General features: G+C 45.4%; 1 protein-coding gene across 3 annotated transcripts in view; it reads right to left on the bottom strand.

The window, feature by feature from the left end:
* The window catches only part of LOC112230118 (alpha-1,6-mannosylglycoprotein 6-beta-N-acetylglucosaminyltransferase B-like), a 165,401-nt gene extending 142,848 nt beyond the window's left edge, over positions 1-22,553 (bottom strand). For all 3 annotated transcript variants that reach the window (XM_042310817.1, XM_042310816.1, XM_042310818.1), the window contains exons 1-2: positions 21,873-22,553; positions 13,994-14,106 (exon numbers count right to left, since the gene is read on the bottom strand). In XM_042310817.1, the coding sequence (XP_042166751.1) occupies positions 13,994-14,106; positions 21,873-21,940 (181 nt within the window). In that variant the 5' untranslated portion in view covers positions 21,941-22,553. The remainder of the gene's footprint in view (positions 1-13,993; positions 14,107-21,872) is intronic.
* Positions 22,554-23,184: the final 631 nt, after the last annotated feature.

Raw genomic sequence — 23,184 nt, 5'->3', positions numbered from 1 at the left:
TACTGTATGTAGAGTCAATCACGTGCACAATCACATTATTACACATTAAAGATTGCACTCCTTTGCTTGGACTAACTCATTCTCAGGTCTTTTGTCTGACTGTATAGTGTCTTGTGTTATTGTTTTTTTGTCTTCCCAGTAAAATCATTTCCTGCACTGGTCAAGCCTCTGAACACCTCAACTCATGCCTCATACCCTCATTCAATCACTGCTGTGATCACTTTCAAACACAGTGTATAAGTGGCCCTCTCATTCCCATTCCCCATAATATTGCTTTAGGTTAAAATAATTCGTCTTTGACGATTTTTGAAACACACTTTGTGGTCTCGGTGTGTTTCCGCGCCTAATCCGCGGGTCTCCCATCTTTCACAAATTGTTCAAGCCACCAGCCTCCACTGACTTAGGCCTAGTTATTGGCAGCACCAATCAGTAAGACATTGATTGTACTGTACACTAACGTTATCAATCTTTTACACTTGTAGCAGACCTTTGGAGCGTTACCAGGCTTCCTTTGGAGTCATCGTGAATATTCCAACTGAAATAACCTTTGAATATGGATATTGGCAAAATCTAGTTCAAAGCCTGACAAATATTTATAAATATGACAAAGATTTATATTTTGAATAATGAAAAGGATTTATAATGCATACGTTGCCTGGGCAGAACTGCTCATCTAGACATGGGAAAAATGCTTCGCAGCAGGATGCATTTCAATATGGGATAAAAAACACACATTAGTACTCAGAAATGCAATTATCTACATAGAAATACTGTAAGTAGGCCTACTCATGATGCACAGTTAAGTATTTTAGTGACAGCTGACTGGGTTTGAATGAATTCATCGTTTAATGTAATGTAATAGAGTGGGGAGCTGGAGGCAAGGATCATAAACTGCATCCTGGTGTAAGGTCCCATGAGTAGAAGTTGGACAGATTCCCTATGAGAAAGTCCAACCAACCAGCTCAGTCTTCTCCTACTCCTACTCCTACTCCACCGAGCCACTGAGACTGCTGCTGATGTGAACGACTCCATAGACTCCACCGAGCCACTGGGACTGCTGCTGATGTGAACGACTCCATTGACTCCACCGAGCCACTGGGACTGCTGCTGATGTGAACGACTCCATTGACTCCTCCGAGCCACTGAGACTGCTGCTGATGTGAACGACTCCATAGACTCCTCCGAGCCACTGAGACTGCTGCTGATGTGAACGACTCCATAGACTCCACCGAGCCACTGGGACTGCTGCTGATGTGAACGACTCCATAGACTCCACCGAGCCACTGAGACTGCTGCTGATGTGAACGACTCCATTGACTCCTCCGAGCCACTGAGACTGCTGCTGATGTGAACGACTCCATAGACTCCACCGAGCCACTGAGACTGCTGCTGATGTGAACGACTCCATTGACTCCACCGAGCCACTGGGACTGCTGCTGATGTGAACGACTCCATTGACTCCTCCGAGCCACTGAGACTGCTGCTGATGTGAACGACTCCATAGACTCCTCCGAGCCACTTGGACTGCTGCTGATGTGAACGACTCCATAGACTCCACCGAGCCACTGAGACTGCTGCTGATGTGAACGACTCCATTGACTCCTCCGAGCCACTGAGACTGCTGCTGATGTGAACGACTCCATTGACTCCTCCGAGCCACTGGGACTGCTGCTGATGTGAACGACTCCATTGACTCCACCGAGCCACTGAGACAGCTGCTGATGTGAACGACTCCATAGACTCCCATTAGGAATATTAAAGAAATCATTCAGAGGGAAGAATAAAGAAGCCAAACCAACACGATCCATCAGATGACGAGCGAGTTCTACTGAACCAGGCCTCCTCAGCGTCTCAAATGGCATCCTATTCGCTACATAGTGCACTACTTTTGACCAGGGACCTTATGGCTCTATATAGGGAATTGGGTGCCACTTGGGATACACCCTGGATATCACCACAGTAGATAACGTGTACATGACACTGCATTAAGTACTGCGTTGGTGTAGCTCCAACATTGCCCTGAGTATGAAACAGGTATGCAAATGTATGAACAAGTATGCAAAGTAGTAGGTGCCAGGGGCACCAGTTTATGTCAAGAACTGCAATGCTGCTGGGTTTTTCACACTCAACAGTTTCCTGTGTGTATCAAGATTGGTCCACCACCCAAAGGACATCCAGCCACCTTGACACAACTGTGGGCAGCATTAGAGTCAACATGGGCCAGCATCCTTTTGACATTTTGTAGAGTCCATGGCCCGAAATATTTAGGCTGCAACTCAATATTAGAAAAGTGGTCTTAATGTTTGGCATGCTCAGTGTAAATGACTGTTATGTACAGTGTCCATGTTAGGACAGCCTCAGTCTCAGTTTGTCCTAATATGGACACCGTATCCTATGGATGGATGTTATACAGCGACATGTTTTGAAAAGCATGTTTTGTCGTAATGGGCCCTTTTAGAGTAAGAGGGCCACTGTAAAGTATGTAAAGGCTCCCATGTCCAAACCCAGGGCTTGTGCTCCCAAGGCCCACAAAGTAGTCAAAATAGAGAAACAGCCTTGGATGAACCAAATCATATTTGCATTATCACAGACCATTTTGATTGATATGTGATCTGACCATGGCACAACAAGGATTCTTTACTCTACTCTTTGTGTGTGTGAGTGTGTATTTCTGTGTGTGTTGTGTTTGTGAGTGTGTGTGTATTTCTGTGTGTGTGTGTGTATTTCTGTGTGTGTGTGTGTGTGTATTCTACAGCAACAGTGCTATTGTTATGTTCATGGTTAGATTCTTTCATGCTGTTCCGTATCAGAAAATTGTTTCTACAGCATAGCAAGTGTCACGGCTGGCTGAAGGACTGAACCAAAGTGCAGCATGGTAAGCGTACATTTTCTCAAAACAAAGAACAAAAATCAAACCGTGAAGCTTTGGGCTATGTGCCCTGAACAAAGAAAGTTAACTTCCCACAAAACAAGTGGGGGGGGGGACAAGGGTACCTAAGTATGGTTCTCAATCAGAGACAACGACAGACAGCTGCCTCTGATTGAGAACCACACCCGGCCAAACACATAGAAATAGAAAATCATAGAACATAGACTGCCCACCCAAATCACACCCTGACCAAACCAAAATAGAGACATAAAACGCTCTCTACGGTTAGGGCGTGACAGCACGTTGGTAGTGGGAGGTCAAAATGGGTCTGTGTCAAAAATACTCTTAAACTTAAAGTCCTAGCCTACCACGCCCTCTTACCTGGCTCTGTTTCCACAAGAACTCAAAATGAAGGGGGGGGTCAATTCTTAATGTTGATCTCTCTCATTAATTACACACGGGCAAAACAAAGACACGACCATATGGCACCCACTTCAGGCATTTCCTGTGCTCATTCCAAAACTCATACTGCCCATAAAAAGAGAGGACGCCACTTGACGCATCAATGAAAGATGCACCTGGTAATTACTGATCATTAAATCAAATCAAATGATATTTGTCACATGCTTCGTAAACAACAGGTATAGACTAAAAGGGAAATGCTTACTTATGGGTCCTTTTCCAACAATGCGGAATTAAAGATAAAGATTTTTTTAAATGGAAATAAGTGACATAATAAATAAGGAATAAGAAATAGGAACATTCACAGCAAAGAGTAAAAATAACATGGCTATACACAGGAAGTACCAGGTAATAACATGGCTATATACAGGGAGTACCAGGTAACAACATGGCTATATACAGGAAGTACCAGGTAATAACATGACTATATACAGGGAGTTCCAGGTAATAGCATGGCTATATACTGGGAGTTCCAGGTAATAACATGACTATATACAGGGAGTACCAGGTAATAACATGGCTATATACAGGAAGTACCAGGTAACAACATAGCTATATACAGGACGTACCAGGTAATAACATAGCTAACGTGTACATGACACTGCATTAAGTACTGCGTTGGTGTAGCTCCAACATTGCCCTGAGTATGAAACAGGTATACAAGACGTACCAGGTAACAACATGACTATATACAGGGAGTACCAGGTAATAACATGACTATATACAGGGAGTACCAGGTAATAACATGACTATATACAGGGAGTACCAGGTAATAACATGGCTATATACAGGGAGTACCAGGTAATAACATGACTATATACAGGGAGTACCGAGTCGATGTGCAGGGGTACAAGGTAATTGAGGTAGATATGTACATATAGATAGGGGTAAAGTGACTAAGCAGCAGGATAGATAACGGACAGTAGCAGCAGTTATGTGGTGAGTGTGAAAGTGTGTGTGTGAGTGTGTGGCATCAATATGCATGTGTGCGCGTGTTATGTGTGTGGGCTTATATAGTGTGTGTGTGTGTTGGGATGTCAGTGTAAGTGTGGCTATAGTCCAGTGTGTGTGTGTTTTGGGGTGTCAGTGTAAGTGTGCCTATAGTCCAGTGTGTGTGTATGTGTGTTGGGGTGTCAGTGTAAGTGTGGCTATAGTCCAGTGTGTGTGTGTGTGTGTTGGGGTGTCAGTGTAAGTGTGGCTATAGTCCAGTGTGTGTGTGTGTGTGTTGGGGTGTCAGTGTAAGTGTGGCTATAGTCCAGTGTGTGTGTGTGTTGGGGTGTCAGTGTAAGTGTGGCTATAGTCCAGTGTGTGTGTGTGTGTGTTGGGGTGTCAGTGTAAGTGTGGCTATAGTCCAGTGTGTGTGTGTGTGTGTGTGTTGGGGTGTCAGTGTAAGTGTGGCTATAGTCCAGTGTGTGTGTGTGTGTTGGGGTGTCAGTGTAAGTGTGGCTATAGTCTAGCGTGTGTGTGTGTTGGGGTGTCAGTGTAAGTGTGGCTATAGTCCAGTGTGTGTGTGTGTTGGGGTGTCAGTGTAAGTGTGGCTATAGTCCCGTGTGTGTGTGTGTGTGTGTGTTGGGGTTTCAGTGTAAGTGTGGCTATAGTCCAGTGTGTGTGCACAGAGTCGGTGCAACAGAGTTGGTGCAAAAAAAGGGCCAATGCAGGTTGTCCAGGTAACCATTTGATGAGCTATTTAGCAGTCTTATAGCTTGGGGGTATAGCTTGGGGGTAGAAGTTGTTCAGGGTCCTGTTAGTTCCAGACTTTGTGCACTGGTATGGCTTGCCGTGCTGTAACAGAGAGAACCATCTATGGCTTGGGTGGCTGGAGTCTGAACATTTTTAGGGCCTTCTTCCTACACCGCCTGGTGTACAGGTCCTGGATGGCAGGATGTACTGTACTGGGCCATACTCACCACCCTCTGTAGTGCCTTGTGATCGGGTGCCTTGCAGTTGCCGTACCAAGAGGTGATGCAGCCAGTCAAGATGCTCTCAGTGGTGCAGCTGGTGATCTTTTGAGTATATTATCAGCCTCCTAGGGGGAAGAGGTGCCGTCGTGCCACACTTCACAACTGTGTGGGTGTGTGGGGACCATGTTAATTCCTTAGTGATGTGGACACCGCGGAACGTGAAGCTCTCGACCTGCTCCACTACAGCCCGTCGATGTGGATGGGGGCGTGCTCGCCCCTCCATTTCCTGTAGTCCACGATCAGCTCTGTTGTCTTGCTGATGTTAATTATGTTCCAGAGGGGAGATGTGGTGTGTTGTGGAGGCTAGGAGATAAGAGCTCGGCATTAGGGGCTGTTATGGTTGTGAGTGACAGCTCCATCACAGTGAGATGTTGTAAACACTGGAGGCGACAGCGGGATGCGTAAAGGCGTTATCACGCCGCTGTGAGAAATGCAAAACATGACAGCTAATATTGGCGGTGCCTGCGATTGTTGGCAGCTGAGGTGTGTGTGTGTGTGTGTGTGTGTGTGTGTGCGAGAGAGTGAGAGAAGAGAGACAGAGATTGTGTGTGTGTGTGTGTGTTTGTCTGTGAGAGAGACAGAGAGAGATGGAGGGTGTGTGTTTGTGCTCACTCAATTCCCAACAATGGTCCTCTCTCCATCTGAGAGAAAAGCTTCATAGGAGCTCAGTGACAGTCTCTGCTGGCAAACGCTCCAACTGGGGCCTTGAAACACATCTCACACTCAAGTCAACCTGTCTAACTGCTCCGCGAGGCTCAGAGAGACACATCTTTCCTTCTATTTACAGGTCTGTTGTTCTTTTGAATTTCTTTTCATGTTGGAATCAGCTGTCAGGGCTGGCTTTGGTTGTCTGTACACCCTCCAGGGTGGTAAAAGATTCAATGGGAATTAACAGACAATAGACAATAGACAAACAGACAGACAGACAGACAGGATGAGTCATCAACCTCTCCCTATTGCACTGGGGCTTACCCTCTTCTCTAGTTTTTTTTCCCATTCGCTCCACTAAATTCAACATCGTTGACTGTCCATCCTGTGACATGACTGACAGTGTGTATAATGAGGGATGAGTTTCTATGAAATGAGAGATGGAGAGGGAAACAGAGAGAGAGAGATGTGAAAGAAATGAACAGAGAGGTATGAAGGATGGAGAGTGAAGAGACAGCAGAGAGGTGATTGAGTGCGAGATATGGAGGTGGAAGGACACTGAAGGCAAGAGAGAGAGAGGAGAGAGAGGCGCAAATCTTCCTCCAACTTGAATGTAGTGCATTAAAGATGAAATAGGAAATGAGGGCAGGGAGAGAGAGAAGTCACAGCTCCAGTAGTAGTTGTCTGGATCATGTCCTCTCTCTCCCCGTGCTGCCCTGAGGGGCACCCATGTCATATCCTGTCCTCCTTCAGCTTCCTGAAATAGCACTGGAGAGTACTGGGTGAAGCCTTGCAGCAGTGTACTACCGTATGAATGAGCACTGCTTGCTAGTCTCCCGGAGACTAAGCCTACATGCAGTGAATATATCATAGCATACTGAATGTATCTTAGCATACTGTATGTCACGCGCTAACATCTTAGCATATTGTGTATCAAGTGCTAACATCTTAGCACACTGTACGTCATGCGCTAACATCTTAGCATATTGTGTTTCAGGTGCTAACATCTTAGAATACTGCTTATCAGGGGCTAACATCTTAGCATACTGCTTATCAGGGGCTAACATCTTAGCATACTGTGCAGCAGGCGATAACAATTATCATGCTTTATGTCTGCTGGTCCCTAGCATTGCAGAATTAGCATCCTCCTATCTCCTACTGTATATGAGCGCTGCTTGGATAGTTTCCTGCCAACGCACTGTGCATACTGTATATCAGGCACTAACATCTTAGAGTTAGCATCTTAGTATCTACTACTGTCTATGAGAGCTGCTTGGATGTTTCCCAGTGACTAGGCCCAGGCCCGGTCCTGGCCCGGTCCTGGCTGTTCTACCGACCCTAGACGAGACCCCAAAAATTGCCACCCTCCCCCCCGCGAAACTAAAATAGTGTAGTTGCAGCGGTGCGTCTTTCCAACGGCACTCTGGAGAGGCGCGCTGGGAATGGACAAGATAAATGTTTTGCGCCCCCTGCCTTTGACAAAATGAGCACTGCTTATCAACGGGGTCGGCACCAGAGCTCGCCTAAATGGCCCATAGAGAAATTGTCATTGTTTATGGGCAGATTTATGTGAGGTGTTATGTGTTGTTGGATGTGCGTCTTGGTCAGTTTAGCATGACCTAGCGTTATCAGTATGATTCCCTGTATCTACTTTAATTGGGAGAGTTCGGCAGAACAGCGAGCGGTTGCAGAGGCTAAATGACAGGGTTGTGTTTGACACTGCCACTCACTGAGTGGGCACATTCTAACCCCTGAAACGTAGAGCCTCCTTTGTTTGGGAGCCGGCTACGCCGCTTTTAAGATAGCGGGGCCTGGTTCCAACGCTAGTTTTCATTATTATTATTTTTCTCCTTTTTTCCCGTGTCAAATAAATGAATTCCTCTCGCCTCTGAGTGATCATTACTGTCACTTTCAAACAAAGGCAGGGAGCATTCTTCCAGCTGCGAGGGCCCGCGGTGAACAAACTTCGACACCGACAGTATAGTGAAAGAAAGAAAGATAAGAAAGGGGGAAAAAAGTCATAATGAATACCTCAGCGGTGCTAGCAGATGTAGCCGTTGGCCTCACAATTAGCATTCAGTCTCACTCCGGGGCAATTGATTCATGCATTCATCTCCGAGGGAAAGAGGGGTGGGAGAGAAGAGAGGGAAGAAGAGGGAGTGAACAACTCATCTAAGGAGGAGAAGCGATGAGCTAGCAACCTATGGATAGTGCTATAGTGTTGCAGTCACCTTGCTGGTACGGAACGAATATAAGGTACTGTATGGAAACTCCTCATTAAGAACGAGAACGGGAACAGTGCTTATGCCACAGGAGTATAGGCCTGTTGAGAGAGGACATATTTTTGCCATTAAAATGCCCCTTCTGGCACTATGGCTGGGCTGCGGTTTCAGGGAAACAGATTGGGGGCAAATGTTGGCAAGCTGGTGATTGCATAGAGAGGCAATAGGTTTACTGTAGTTCTACAGCGAGGAATTGGTGTAAACGTCGAGACAGAAGTGTTCAACGGAAGTGCACTAGCCTAGTGGTTAGAGTGTTGGACTCGTAACTGGAAGGTTGCAAGTTCAAACCCCCGAGCTGACAAGGTACAAATCTGTCATTCTGCCCCTGAACAGGCAGTTAACCCACTGTTCCTAGGCCGTCATTGAAAATAAGAATTTGTTCTTAACTGACTTGCCTAGTTAAATAAAGGTCAAATAAATAAATAAAAAACAGCTCACAGGATGCAGACATCTGCAGAGTACGGAAGACATCGAAGCTATCCCCATGATCAGACACATGACTATGTAGCCTGTGGATTTGCACATTACAAATCCCTCCAGAGTCTCGATCCAATCCACTTTCTTACAATTCACCTCCACGTACCGTACACTCCATGCAAGCTAAACTGTGTGTGTCGAGCAAACCTCGCGTGACGATCTCGTGCCATAGCCTCCACAGGAAGTACAATGACGAGGGGAGAGCAGCGTTGCTTTGCTTCAGGCCAGTTTAGCTTGCATGGAGTGTACGGTACGTGGAGGTGAATTGTAAGAAAGTGGATTGGATCGAGACTCTGGAGGGATTTGTAATGTGCAAATCCACAGGCTACATAGTCATGTGTCTGATCATGGGGATAGCTTCGATGTCTTCCGTACTCTGCAGATGTCTGCATCCTGTGAGCTGTTTTTTATTTATTTATTTGACCTTTATTTAACTAGGCAAGTCAGTTAAGAACAAATTCTTATTTTCAAGCCGATCGCACTGATAAACAACATGTAGAGAGCACGGAGAGCACGGAGGGCGAGGGTAATCGGCGGGGCAGACCTTGTCAAGAGAAGAGGATGGCTTTCAAATGTGTACTAACGAGGACCATAGCTCCTGATAGTAGGCTGGCGCTTCCATACATGTCCTTATCACGACTGTGTTCTCAAATGGCAGAGCAGCGCTTTCGTGGCCTTCCGACGGTCTCTCTTTGTGGACGACCGGTGACAATGGTTACTGCCAACGGACTACAGCATCCTTCTCACAGTCTTCAGATGTTCAAGCAGCCCCCTGTACACTCCTCCACTGACAACGACCTCCCCATCTGTTGGTCAGCTACACAATATGTCTCATCCCCTCGTCCCACGTGACAAGTCAATTGCTCTGAGCCCTGTCATAACAATGCTACTGAGCAAAGAGATTCCACAGTGTGCCGTTCTCAGCCGACTCTTTAGTTAAACGGCTCTTGTTATGGCTGGTACTGGGACCCGCTCCATCTCCTTAGCCACACAGGGAGCTATTACATTAATCTGTCGAGACAGCGTCTGCCTCCCAGATGGCACCCTATTCCCTGTGTAGTCCACTACTTTTGACCAGAGTCGCATATGCCCTGGACAAAATTAGTGCACTAATTAGGGAATGAGGGTGCAATTTGGGGTGCAATTGGGAAGTCGGGGAGGAGGGTTGTAGCTCTTTGTCCCACCAGGGAGGCAATACACACTGAGTGAGCTAGCTCTTAGACAAATATAGCACTGAAAAGTGAAACATTGCGGTTGGGGGCATAAGAGACTGTCGCCTTGTTATCACTGTAAACTGCAGGGCAGAAATGGGCTCGATAGGGAACTGCCTTTGATCCAGTCGTCGCCAAACAGTATCTTACTTAAATTCATGTTAAATTCCTTTCTTCCTCCTCCTTTCTCTCTGCCATTTGCATCTAATTACTCCCTTTCATTTGTGCAGTCTCCATCCTCTCTTTTCTGGTTCTTGTAGAAACTTATTTTAAATACAGATCTCTTAATTATACCTTCTACTTCCTCTCAATTTATCCCTCTAACAGTCTACAGTAATTCCTCCACGCTCTATCCCTCATCCGTTCTCTATCCCTCATCCGTTCTCTATCCCTCATCCATTCTCTATCCCTCATCCATTCTCTATCCCTCATCCATTCTCTATCCCTCATCCATTCTCTATGCCTCATCCATTCTCTATCCCTCATCCGTTCTCTATCCCTCATCCATTCTCTATCCCTCATCCATTCTCTATCCCTCATCCATTCTCTATCCCTCATCCATTCTCTATCCCTCATCCATTCTCTATCCCTCATCCATTCTCTATCCCTCATCCATTCTCTATCCCTCATCCATTCTCTATCCCTCATCCATTCTCTATCCCTCATCCATTCTCTATCCCTCATCCATCTATCCCTCATCCATTCTCTATCCCTCATCCATTCTCTATCCCTCATCCGTTCTCTATCCCTCATCCGTTCTCTATCCCTCATCCATTCTCTATCCCTCATCCATTCTCTATCCCTCATCCATTCTCTATCCCTCATCCATTCTCTATGCCTCATCCATTCTCTCATTTCCTCATTCACTTGATTATTTTCTCTGTCTGTGACATGCAGGGCTGGTTGACTCAGTGTATCTGTGACACGCATGGCTGGTTGACTCAGTGTGTCTGTGACATGCAGGGCTGGTTGACTCAGTGTGTCTGTAGCACGCAGGGCTGGTTGACTCAGTGTGTCTGTGACATGCAGGGCTGGTTGACTCAGTGTGTCTGTGACATGCAGGGCTGGTTGACTTAGTGTGTCTGACACGCAGGGCTGGTTGACTCAGTGTGTCTGTAGCACGCAGGGCTGGTTGACTCAGTGTGTCTGTAACACGCAGGGCTGGTTGACTCAGTAAGTCTGTAGCACGCAGGGCTGGTTGACTCAGTAAGTCTGTAGCACGCAGGGCTGGTTGACTCAGTGTGTCTGTAGCACGCAGGGCTGGTTGACTCAGTGTGTCTGTAGCACGCAGGGCTGGTTGACTCAGTGTGTCTAACACGTAGGGCTGGTTGACTCAGTGTGTCTGTAACACGCAGGGCTGGTTGACTCAGTGTGTCTGACACGCAGGGCTGGTTGACTCAGTGTGTCTGTAGCACGCAGGGCTGATTGACTCAGTAAGTCTGTAGCACGCAGGGCTGGTTGACTCAGTGTGTCTGTAGCACGCAGGGCTGGTTGACTCAGTGTGTCTGTAGCACGCAGGGCTGGTTGACTCAGTGTGTCTGTAACACGCAGGGCTGGTTGACTCAGTAAGTCTGTAGCACGCAGGGCTGGTTGACTCAGTAAGTCTGTAGCACGCAGGGCTGGTTGACTCAGTGTGTCTGTAGCACGCAGGGCTGGTTGACTCAGTGTGTCTGTAGCACGCAGGGCTGGTTGACTCAGTGTGTCTGTAGCACGTAGGGCTGGTTGACTCAGTGTGTCTGTAACACGCAGGGCTGGTTGACTCAGTGTGTCTGTAACACGCAGGGCTGGTTGACTCAGTGTGTCTGTAACACGCAGGGCTGGTTGACTCAGTGGGTCTGTGACACGCAGGGCTGGTTGACCCAGTGTGTCTGTGACACGCAGGGCTGGTTGACCCAGTGTGTCTGTGACACGCAGGGCTGGTTGACCCAGTGTGTCTGTGACACGCAGGGCTGGTTGACCCAGTGTGTCTGTGACACGCAGGGCTGGTTGACCCAGTGTGTCTGTGACACGCAGGGCTGGTTGACCCAGTGTGTCTGTGACACGCAGGGCTGGTTGACCCAGTGTGTCTGTGACACGCAAGGCTGGTTGACCCAGTGTGTCTGTAACACGCAGGGCTGGTTGACCCAGTGTGTCTGTGACACGCAGGGCTGGTTGACCCAGTGTGTCTGTGACACGCAGGGCTGGTTGACCCAGTGTGTCTGTGACACGCAGGGCTGGTTGACCCAGTGGGTCTGTGACACGCAGGGCTGGTTGACCCAGTGGGTCTGTGACACGCAGGGCTGGAGAGAGAGCGGAGAGAGCGGATTCCAGCAGAGCCCAGTGAGGCAAGGCCCACAGTGAAGGCTGACAATCCATGGAAGCGAGAGGAGAAGAGGAGACCCGGTCGCTGTAACAAGGAAATAGGACTTCTACTAACACCCCCACATGGAGAACATCTGACATCATTGCCGCTAGCTCTGATAACAAAGCTCTCCTAAACACAAGTAATCCACCTGTCGTTTGAGTGGGTAAATGTCTGTGTACAACAATGGACGATCAACATCTATGAGGATATACCCGAGGTTTCTCTATGTACTTATTGTGTAGCTTATTTTGGACTGAGTACACTTCCATCCTCAGCTCTGGTGTCGAGAGAATAGCGCCTTGTTACCGCTCTTCCTGAGGGGATTCAAGGTGACAGACTAATGCTAGTCACACTCTGTAATGGTGTTTTTGTCGAATGATTTGGAAGCTCCGATGTTTTGGACGAGCATTAGTCTGTCACCTTGAATCCCCTCCGGAAGAGCAGGCACTAGGTGTTATTCTCTCGACACCAGAGCTGAGGATGGAAGTGTCCTCAGTCAAAATAAACTGTTGAGGTCCTTTGACAAAAATAACATTACAGAGACCACTGACACAAAGTGTGTGTGAGCGCGTGTGTGTGTGTGTCTTAGCTAGACCCGTGGTTCTGCAGGTGGTGCTCGCCGGCAGAATGAAAGGGCCCCTTGTTTCCAGGGCAGACTTAGAGAGAGCAGATGGAACCAGTTCTCCATCTCTCTCTTCTCAATCTTGTCCCACATTGCTGCTGTCGCCCCATTCATTTTCTGCCAATTCATCTGACACACACACACACACACACAGAGACAGGGTTTTCACACGCACGCACACACACACAAACTCCTGTGGTAAACTTCTAGGTTGGACCCTCGGCAGCTCTTAATGAGCTCAGTCCAGATGTCTCCCCAGGCAACAGTGCATGAGTGGTTAATTAATCAAGTGTGCTCTCACACACACACACACACACACACACACACACACACACACACACACACACACACACACACACACACACACACACACACACACACACACACACACACACACACACAAAACACACCTCAACCCTACAACATGCTCTCTGAGTTAGAAGGGCTTTACATCAGATTATCCTCCCTTATGAGTTGTTCATCCTCGGCTAAAGGAACTAAATCGCCTCTTATTTTTTTACTCAGGCAGTGGCAGGGACAGCTGCTCGCCAGAGAGGACCCATCTCTGACTACACAGTTCACACCTCGTAGAGTAGGAGACAGGGGGGGATTAGACACAGCTCTTTCCCGTCCCGTCATTGGCCTGCGGCCTCAGTCGAGGTCATGTGACGCCTGCAGTCGGCCAATGTAATAATGAGATTTCTGTGGTGAGATATTAAGCGGCAGTAAGCAGCCATCAGAGACTCAGCCCCTCACAACAGCCTTCAGAAGACTCTTACCAGACCCCCGATGAGTCGCCAGGGTTACTGTACATACAGCAAGTGTTGATGGAGTCAAACCAGACAGAGCGAGTCTGCCTTCGATGCTGCTGCAGTGTGCATGCAGACCAATGCTCCCTTAGAAGCGATGCAGTATACTGCACTGCACTCATACGGGGATATGTCTCTTTTCTGTGCAGTGCCACAGGGTAATGGTGTATCTGTGTGACCTACTGTAACACCACACCCATAGCTCCCTCTGACTAGACAACCCCCAATAGACAAACCCCCACAGCTCTACTTAGATAGGGCCAGCGACCCACAGGCACTCACACACACAAATAGTGTCTTTTCTCTACCTTCTGTCCGGATGGTGAAGGGGGAGTCCCCAAGCCTCTTGGCTGAGAACTGGCCCCCCAGGGAGGTCATTAGAAAACACAGACTGAAGAAGCCGATCCCCACCACGAATATCCTGGATGGAGGGATGGGAGGGAAGAGAAGAGAGGGGGAGAGGAGAGAGAGAAGGCATGGACGAGAAGAGGAAGGAGAAGGAGCGACAGTGGGGGAGAATTGATGAAAGAGTGCGGGGGGGAGGAAAGTGAAAGATTTGTTGACGAGAGGAGAGAAGTATGAAGAGAGAGGACGAAGGGAGGAAGAGGAGAAAGGAACCATCAGAAAACAGATCAAGTACAGCAGCACAGTCAAGAACATGCATTAGGAAACACAGGCAATTAGAACGGCCCAGCCGAGGAAATTAAAGTCAAAATGTCAGGGGCCATTTTAGCTCCCGTCTCCATCCCCCTGCTAACTCGCACCCCATCCAGGCATCCTCAGGTTCCCCAATTAGGGACAAGCAGCTCCTTCCAAAATGCCTATAATTGATGTATTGTGTCACGCACACCAGAGATAAAGAGGAGGCTTCCTCCTTCATTCCCCACGGGGCTAAACGACTGCTGCTGGCTAATTCTATAACGGTCTCTGACAGTGAGGAGGAGAGGAGAGGAGAGGAGAGAGGAGAGGAGAGGAGAGGAGAGGAGAGAGAGAGGAGAGGAGAGGAGAGGAGAGGAGAGGAGAGGAGAGGAGAGGAGAGGAGAGGAGAGGAGAGGAGTATACTTTACCCACGCTTCATTCTACCTTGACATCCTTGTATGTAGGGTATGCTACAGTAGATAAACAACCGTCTCTACCCAGCACTACTTTTAAAATGTGCATGTTTACACAGCCAGATACAGTGTGCTTCTATACCTACCTATTCTCAGAGCAAGTGCATTGGACCGGTACACTATGTACAGTAGCAACTAATGCAATGCTAACCACATATGCCTTTGTTACTGTGCCAGAAGAGAAAGCTAGGACCCACAACAGATACAAATGACTGAATAATTCAAACTGTAGCTTGACTCTGAAGCCGAGCGAGTGGAGTTCGCTGGCATGCTGGATTCTGTGAAAGTTTTGACACTCCGTGAACAGTAAACAGCAAATGTCATACGAGTTCAGATTTAACACACTGGGATAATTGCAAGTTATTGAACTATGCTGCCAAGAGTGATAGGGAACAGCCGGTTATAGATAGAACAGTGACTGACGTTAGCGATAGGGACGGTGCTCATAGTAGTCTCATAAGGACAGAGCACGGTGGTTCGGCAGGTAACCAAGGAGACTCTATATCCCAACAGCGAGACAATAAAATGGGTCTGTAGTCATTACTAGTGGCAGTAGCGGATGCTTCATTCATTTTACAGTAGGAGGTGAATTGACAGCACGTTCACCAACATGAGTTGAGTTGCAGACGATAACCTCTGTAACATGACATAAAACACGTTTTACAAACACGCATTTGTATGGATTGATTTTAGAGTTTGTCATCGGAATGCTCAGCCCTTTGGAGGACAACACCGAGAAAAGATATCCCTTTTGAAAACAAGCGAGTTGTGTAATAGTCTGAGATGTATCTACAGAGATAGGATAGTGTATGTGATGGCCTGGCTTCTGCGATCTTCTTCAGTCATTTTGACCAGAGGGTCCCTAAACTGTGGGGCGAGAGTGGTCGGCGGGGGGGGGGGGTGGGGGACGACTCAGTCCGGCTTTCGACTTACTCTTGAAAGTTGGAATTGTTGAATTTTGCAGAAGGTGCCATTTGAAATTGGGTATTGCGTCATCCGTTTTCCTCTTGTCGTGTCCGTCATCGCATACCTGAGAGAGCTATTCATAACTTCTCAGAATTGTCCAGATCAACTAGCCCACGGCAGCTAAGGTTTTTTTTAAGCTGGGTTTTTTAGCCCATAGATTTTTTTAGTAATGTTCGAGTCACTCAAATATCACATGACTACACATTAGACATGACAAGATATACAGATATATATATATATATATATTGTAGAAAAAGTAGCTATATTTTCTCAGCTTTAAAACCTGCAAAATGTTCTCTCCGCCAACCAGAGGGTTATGAACAGTTTGTGTCATGTAAATAGTCTAAACCCCTGATTTAGACAAGAGAGCATAATGACAGGAGAGGAACCTGAGGTAGGGAAACCATACAAATATCAGCCTATCTAGAAGTAACAGCATGGAGACATTCATTACAGACGTAGCTATGGTTTTTTCCCCCCAGGAAACTGGAACATTTTTGAAATATTACGTCCATCTGCTCCAGCATACTGTGCAGTACGTCTGGATGATTCAATCTCTGTCTGGGGGAGGACAGAGCCGAATCCTGTAACGGATTTGAATCCTATAACATGTTTTTATCTGGCGAGGGGGGTGGGGGGGTGGAGGAAGGTTTGATTACAGCAGGGTGTATCTTGGATTATCGTCCAGTAGTCCTAACTGGGATTGGGATTATTTACCTGGGCTATGACCATCTGCTCACAAAGCTAGTTGATAAAGTCAGAGGCTTGAGGGGTGCGTCCTAGTACTGTTGAATGGATTCCTTTTCCCTTCCCTTCCCTTTGGGCCACTGACCACCGGTAGGTGCAGTAGTTAACAGTGGAGGCTGCCGAGGGGCGAACGGCTCATAATAATGGCAGGAGCGGAGCAAATGGAACGGCAGCAGACACCCGGAAACCATGGAAACCATGTCTTTGATCTATCTGATACCAAATTCATTTTGTTCAGCTCAGTGAGTAAACTAAGGGAAACAAGGGGACAAGGACAGCCATGTGAGACTATGTGGACCCTGTCCAACTCAGAGGGAACAGGAGCTGATTAAACAGGAAAAAGGAAAAGGGCTGAAGTCAACTTCTCTTTCTAATCCCTCATTTCGCAAACTTCTCCCTGTGACCTTTGGGCTTCTTCGCCCTCTATAATCCTGAACAAGGTCATACGGAGTGTGTGTGTGTGTTTGTGCGTGTAACGTGTGTCTTCGTGTATGTGTGTGTGTGTGTGTGTATGCATTTACGTATGCTTTGCATGGGCGTGCGTACGTGTCCCTAATGCTTTCTGCACAGAGATGCTGTGTTCTTTTCAATTATGCGTGCTTTGGGAGTGCATGCGTGCCAAAGCGCCGCGCCCCGGGTCCAGTCTCAGGGCGATCGTTTCCACCTTTCCTCCCTTATCGTCTATCCCTATTTCAAAGCCCCTCCATGAGGGTGATAGAGGACCTGAGAGTGATAGAGGGGTGATAATAAATGAGGATTAGACACAGGGCCTGCCTGACTCTCTAATTAAAACGCTTAAAGTAAATGCTTGGGTCGGGTAATTGGATCAGACCCACAGATCCGCTATCTCCTAATTGGCTTGTCCCACATACCGGCGCTTATCAGATCTCACTACCCATGTTGATTGAAGTGAACCCGCAGGCGGCTGGGTTGTTCGGTGCTCAGCGGAATGTTTTCTAATAATTCGGTAGGCTGTTTTTTTCTGCAGTCTTCCGCTTTTACGCTCATTGATACTGAAGTTAATGGGACAATTAGGATTGCCCTCTGTATAATGATTTTCTAATGACTTGTTTTGAATGTAGGCTAGTTCACATAGGCAGACCAATTCTGATATTTTTTTCCACTAATTGGTCTTTTGAGGGTAGTTGACCTTTTCCCTGTTTTACATTCGCTCTTCTGCTCGGATTTTCCCTAGAAACAATGGCTTTACTTACTTTTGATATTACACTAGTAAAGTTTAGAGATCAAACCGTGTGAAGGTATGGTGTGGCTATTATTAAACTTTAGCTCCTGCAGGCCTACGATATGAAGGCATGGCGCCCCGGCGCTCCAACTGACTCCGACAGTTGAACTTGAGGTGAGGAAGACTATGTGAGGAAGACTACCAGAGTTAATCCTATAATCAAACAACATAATACCTATCTCTATACAAAATATTCAGATCTAAAAATTGAAAAATGACCCTAAAGTTTTCATATTTCAAATTACCCTAAAAGTTTTTGCATATCAAAACACAAGGAAAAGTGTTTTTGTAATTTGTTATCCTCTACAGGATCGGTGTCCCGTCCTCGGGAAGATTGAGCTAACGTAGGCTAATGTGATTAGCATGAGGTTGTAAGAAACAAAAAAAATCCCAGGACATAGACATATCTGATATGGGCAGAAAGCTTCAATTCTTGTTCATCTAACTGCATGGTCCAGTGTATAGTTGTTGTTACAGTGAAATAATACCATATCAGTTTGTTTGAGAAGAGTGCACAATTATGAACTTGAAAATGCATGAACAAACTAATTAGGCACATTTGGGCAGTCTTGATACAACATTTTGAATAGATATGCAACAGTACATTGGATCAGTCTAAAACTTTGCACATGCACTTCTGCCATCTAGTGCCCAAAGTCTAAATTGCGCCTGAGCTAGAATAATTCATTATGGCCTTTTCTCTTGCATTTCAAAGAAGATGGAACAAAAAACAAAAAAACACGTTTTTTTTCTTTGTATTATCTTTTACCAGATCTAATGTGTTATATTCTCCTACATCACTTTAACATTTCCACAAACTTCAAAGTGTTTCCTTTCAAACGGTATCAATAATATGCATATCCTTGCTTCAGGTTCTGAGCTACAGGCAGTTACATTTGGGTATGTCGTTTTAGGCGTAATTAAAAAAAAAAAGGGGCCACTCCTTAAGGCCCCCAAATGTGTCTCATTTGGCCAACATCCCTCATTTATTGATGCTGCTGGCTGCGCCAGGTTGGATCTGAATGCATATGGATGTCCATAAAAGGTCTCTAATGTCTGGTAAATTCAAATCTTCTGTCATGTTTTCCGGGGCCAAGATTTGAGAATATTCATGGATGGACACCTAGCTATAGACACCCTAAAGACTCTGTCAAGTGCGCTAATCCAGTGTCACTTTGATTATGCCTGATCCACCAGCAGCCCCAAACATCTAAAGAATAAGCTACCAGCCAAACAAGCTTGCAAGAATTGTACTTAATTAAACTCCCCCCTCATACTCATCTGGAGGTTGAGCATTATTTTGTCTCTATCTATGTAATGTGTCTGTATCTGTGTAATTGTATATGTCTCTGTGTAATTGTCTATGTATTTATGTTAAAAACAATTAAGGACCACAATGGAAATAAGTCCACGACTTTATCTTGCGATCCCAAAATATTTGTGTATTACTTTTTTTAATGACAAATAAAATAAATCAATCCAAACTGTGCAATGGCCAATTGTTGAATGGAAAGAGAAATCTGCTACAAAACAATAATAAGTTGAATGACATTTGGAGATTGTCAAGCCAAGCCTTCAATACTGGGTAAGCCTACAAGGTAGGGAGGGATGTATTTTGTGTGGTGTTGAAGTGATATTGAAGTGCCGAAGTCAGGATACGCTTTGTTTATTGGTGGTGTGGTGCATTGGCACAAAAACCCATTGGTGGAAAATGAGTTGCATATATTTTATATAATTATAAATGTTGAACATATGATTGCCCTCTAACTGATCATTGTCTGCAGCCGGCTCTGACTGTAGTCTAATGAGACAGGCAGGGAGAGTGAGCTTGTCTGTGGTGGTCGGCAAACCCTCAACCTTCTGGCCAGTAGCCCTGCGTGGCATTGACTGTGCCACAAAAGCATGCTGAATTGGCAAAGTCGATATCCACGTTGATAAACACGGGGTCACTATAGTTATTGTTATTTGTGGTCATAAACATACATTTTGAGTTCATTCTCAAAATGGGGGGGGTTCATTTTACTTACAGTACAAGGGGAGGGTCATGTGAGGAGCATTTGTAACTTTGGTGAGGGGGGCACTTTTTTTTTGTGACACCTTGAGTTGGAACAGCCCCTCCCCCCCAGTAAATCTCGATCTGTCCCTAACATCAAATCTTTTCACATCAGATCTTTTTCAGAGCTGATCTGATTGGTCAAAAGACCAATTTAGTGAGAAAAAAAAAACAGAATTGGGCTGACTTATCCAAATGCAGCCTGATTGAACCTCATCTGCCCCCTCTGAATTGAGGTCAATGCCTTTGAACCAGAGAAAATTATAGGGGCTTATAAAAAAATATATATATTTTTTTACAGAATGTAGAATTTATATCAATGTTAACCCCTTGGGGGACAGTCTGAGACAATGGGGGAAAATCTGGATGCACTACAGGGACCGTGACAGATTGACTTGTTCTTCCAATGGTTAACGTGTATAAAATCCCCATTCATATCTACAGGGCTTTCAGAAAGTATTCACACCCCTTGACTTGTTCCACATTTGTTGTGTTACAGCCTGAATTCAACATGGATTAAATATACTTTTCACTCATCTACACACAATAGTCCATAATGACAAAGTGAAAACATCATTTTTGCTAATTAAATTCAGAAATGGCTGATTTACATAAGTATTCACATCCCTCTGTCAAGACTTTGTAGAAGCACCTTTGGCAGCGATTACAGCTACGAGTGTTTCTGGGTAAGTCTCTAAGAGCTTTCCACACCTGGATTGTGCAACATTTGCCCATTATTCTTTTTAAAATTCTTCAAGCTCTGTTAAATTGTTGTTGATCATTTCTAGATAACAGTTTTCAGGTTTTGCCATATATTTTCAAGTAGATGTAAGTCTAAACTGTAACTCGGCCACTAAGTCTAAACTGTAACATTCACGGTGTTCTTTTTAACCAGTTCCGTATAGATTTAGCCTTGTGTTTTAGGTTATTGTCCTGCTGAAAGGTGAATTCATCTCCCAGTGCCTGGTGGAAAGCAGACTGAACCAGGTTTTCCTCTAAGATTTGACCCGTGCTTAGCTCCATTTCTTTTTATCCTGAGAAACTCCCCGGTCCTTAACCACTACAAGCATACCCATAACATTATACAGCCACCACTATGCTTGGAAATATGGAGAGTGGTACTCATTAATGTGTTGTATTGGATTTGCCCCAAACACAACACTTAGTTTTCAGGAAATAAAGTTAATTGCTTTGCCAAATGTTTGCAGTGTTACTTCAGTGCCGTGTTGTAAACAGGATGCATTCTTTTCACTCTGTTAATTAGGTTAGTAATTGTGGCGTAGCAACAATGATGTTGATACATCCAAATGTTTTTCCTATCACAGCCATTCAACTCTGTAACTGTTTTAAAGTCACCATTGGCCTCATCGTGAAATCCTTGAATGGTTTATTTCCTTTCTACGGCAACTGAGTTATGAAAGACGCTTGTATCTTTGTGGTGACTAGGAGTATCGAAAAACATGACTCAACTTTGACATTATGGGGTATTGTGTGTAGGTCCTGGTCAAAAGTTATCCACTATATAGCGAATAGGGTGCCATGCTAATGAAGCTTGGGGGATAAGCAGCTCATCACCGCTTGTTAGCTCGCTGGGTTGATAATGCGCTTTACTTATTTACTGTTGACATACGGATCCAGTTGTGAACACGGGAATGTAATCTCTAATTTAATCTCGTTTCTCTGTTAGAGGAGCGGAAGAGAACAGCTGGTGTTGTCGGGAGTTCCGTCACAGATTACCAAACACACTCACGCGTATGCAGGATGGTGGATGAAAACACCCATGCAGGCACACGTACTGCTGCCAGTTTATCCGTGTATTGCAATATAATGATTGTCAGGGATTAGGTGTAGCCTATAGACATGCTGGTCATTCAATACATTAATTATCGTCATTGATTCGGTCAAATGACAAATAACCTGTACATTAAATAACAATTATAGGCTGTGCTTTTAAAAATAAATGTGCTATTCCATTCTATTCATGTGTAACACACGTGCCGGGTGTTTATAAATGAATACCAAAGCCTAGAGTGGAAATATTAAGCCACACGTTCTTTGTCTCTTACCTGAACGGTTTGAACGTCACAAGCCATCTTCTAATCATTATTTTACCGTCGATGTTGCCTGTCATCATTTCCCAAAACACTCAACCAAACAAGCGACCCCCGACATCGTTAACCTCGCAACCTGGGACTCGACTGGGTGCTGAAACTGCTGCATGCCGCTTGCGTCTTGGGGCTTCAACGTGCGACAGACCACTGACAATACTCCGAGAAAATAGTCAAATGTAAGACTGTATCCATGAGTTTTCGTTTAATTGAATCAACGAACATTCGCTTGAACCAGAGTTGTGACTTTTTGAAATTTGAGCGAAATCTGTTCTTATCCTAATATTTAGATTTCATTATGTCACTTTGCAAATTAGATAAATTATCTCCATTTAATCGTTGCAGGTTGTCCAGATAACTGGAACGATACAGTATTGTCCCGTTTGTCGCGTATTAGAGTAGCATTCCTCAAAGCAGATGTGGAAGAAAATATTGACCGAATCAGTTGATTTCCAATGCAACTTGGTCTCAAAAATCCCTGTCCCCAATATGTACTGTGGACTCTCGGAGAACGAAGTCTATTGGGTGCCTTTCTTCTCTGAAGAAAGCAACGAACTAATGCGCGTTAGAGCTTTTGTCCTCTCGTATGCTTTGGGGGCTCTACTCAATCTCCTTTTGCCATGAGTGTTTTTGGGTGTCTGGCGCGGGAGGGATGAGAAATTGCAGTGCGTTTGTTAGTTAGGCTGCTATCTTGCGCACGCATTTCGTTATAGCGCCATCTACGGTTTTTGTTCAAGCCACATTTTGCCACCAGTGACATTTATATTAATTAAAGTTTTGCTGAAATAGATAATCCTTGTGGAAAAATAGACAATTTAGTTACCATGCCTTGCATTATCATTAGTCAATTTATATTATTGCATATTGTAAAAACTATATATCCAGTATCTATTTAAAACAACTATTTTTGTAAGCTATTCCAATGTATCTTTGTTATAAACTCAACAAAAAAAGAAACGTCCTCTCACTCTCCACTGCGTTTATTTTCAGCAAACTTAACATGTGTAAATATTTGTATGAACATAAAATTCAACAACAGACATAAACTGAACAAGTTCCACAGACATGATACTAACATAAATTGAAAAATGTGTCCCTGAACAAAGGGGAGGGGGGTCCAAAATCAAAAGTAACAGTCAGTATCTGGTGTGGTCACCAGCTGCATTAAGTACTGCAGTGCATCTCCTCCTCATGGACTGCACCAGATTTGCCAGTTCTTGCTGTGAGATGTTTCCCCACATGGCAGAAAACTGACATTCCTGTCTTGCAG

Source organism: Oncorhynchus tshawytscha, linkage group LG32, assembly GCF_018296145.1.
Source record: "Oncorhynchus tshawytscha isolate Ot180627B linkage group LG32, Otsh_v2.0, whole genome shotgun sequence".
In the NCBI taxonomy this organism is placed as follows: Eukaryota; Metazoa; Chordata; class Actinopteri; order Salmoniformes; family Salmonidae; genus Oncorhynchus; species Oncorhynchus tshawytscha.
The sequence above is the reverse complement of the archived record's forward strand: the minus strand, read 5'-3'. Positions and strand labels throughout refer to the sequence as shown.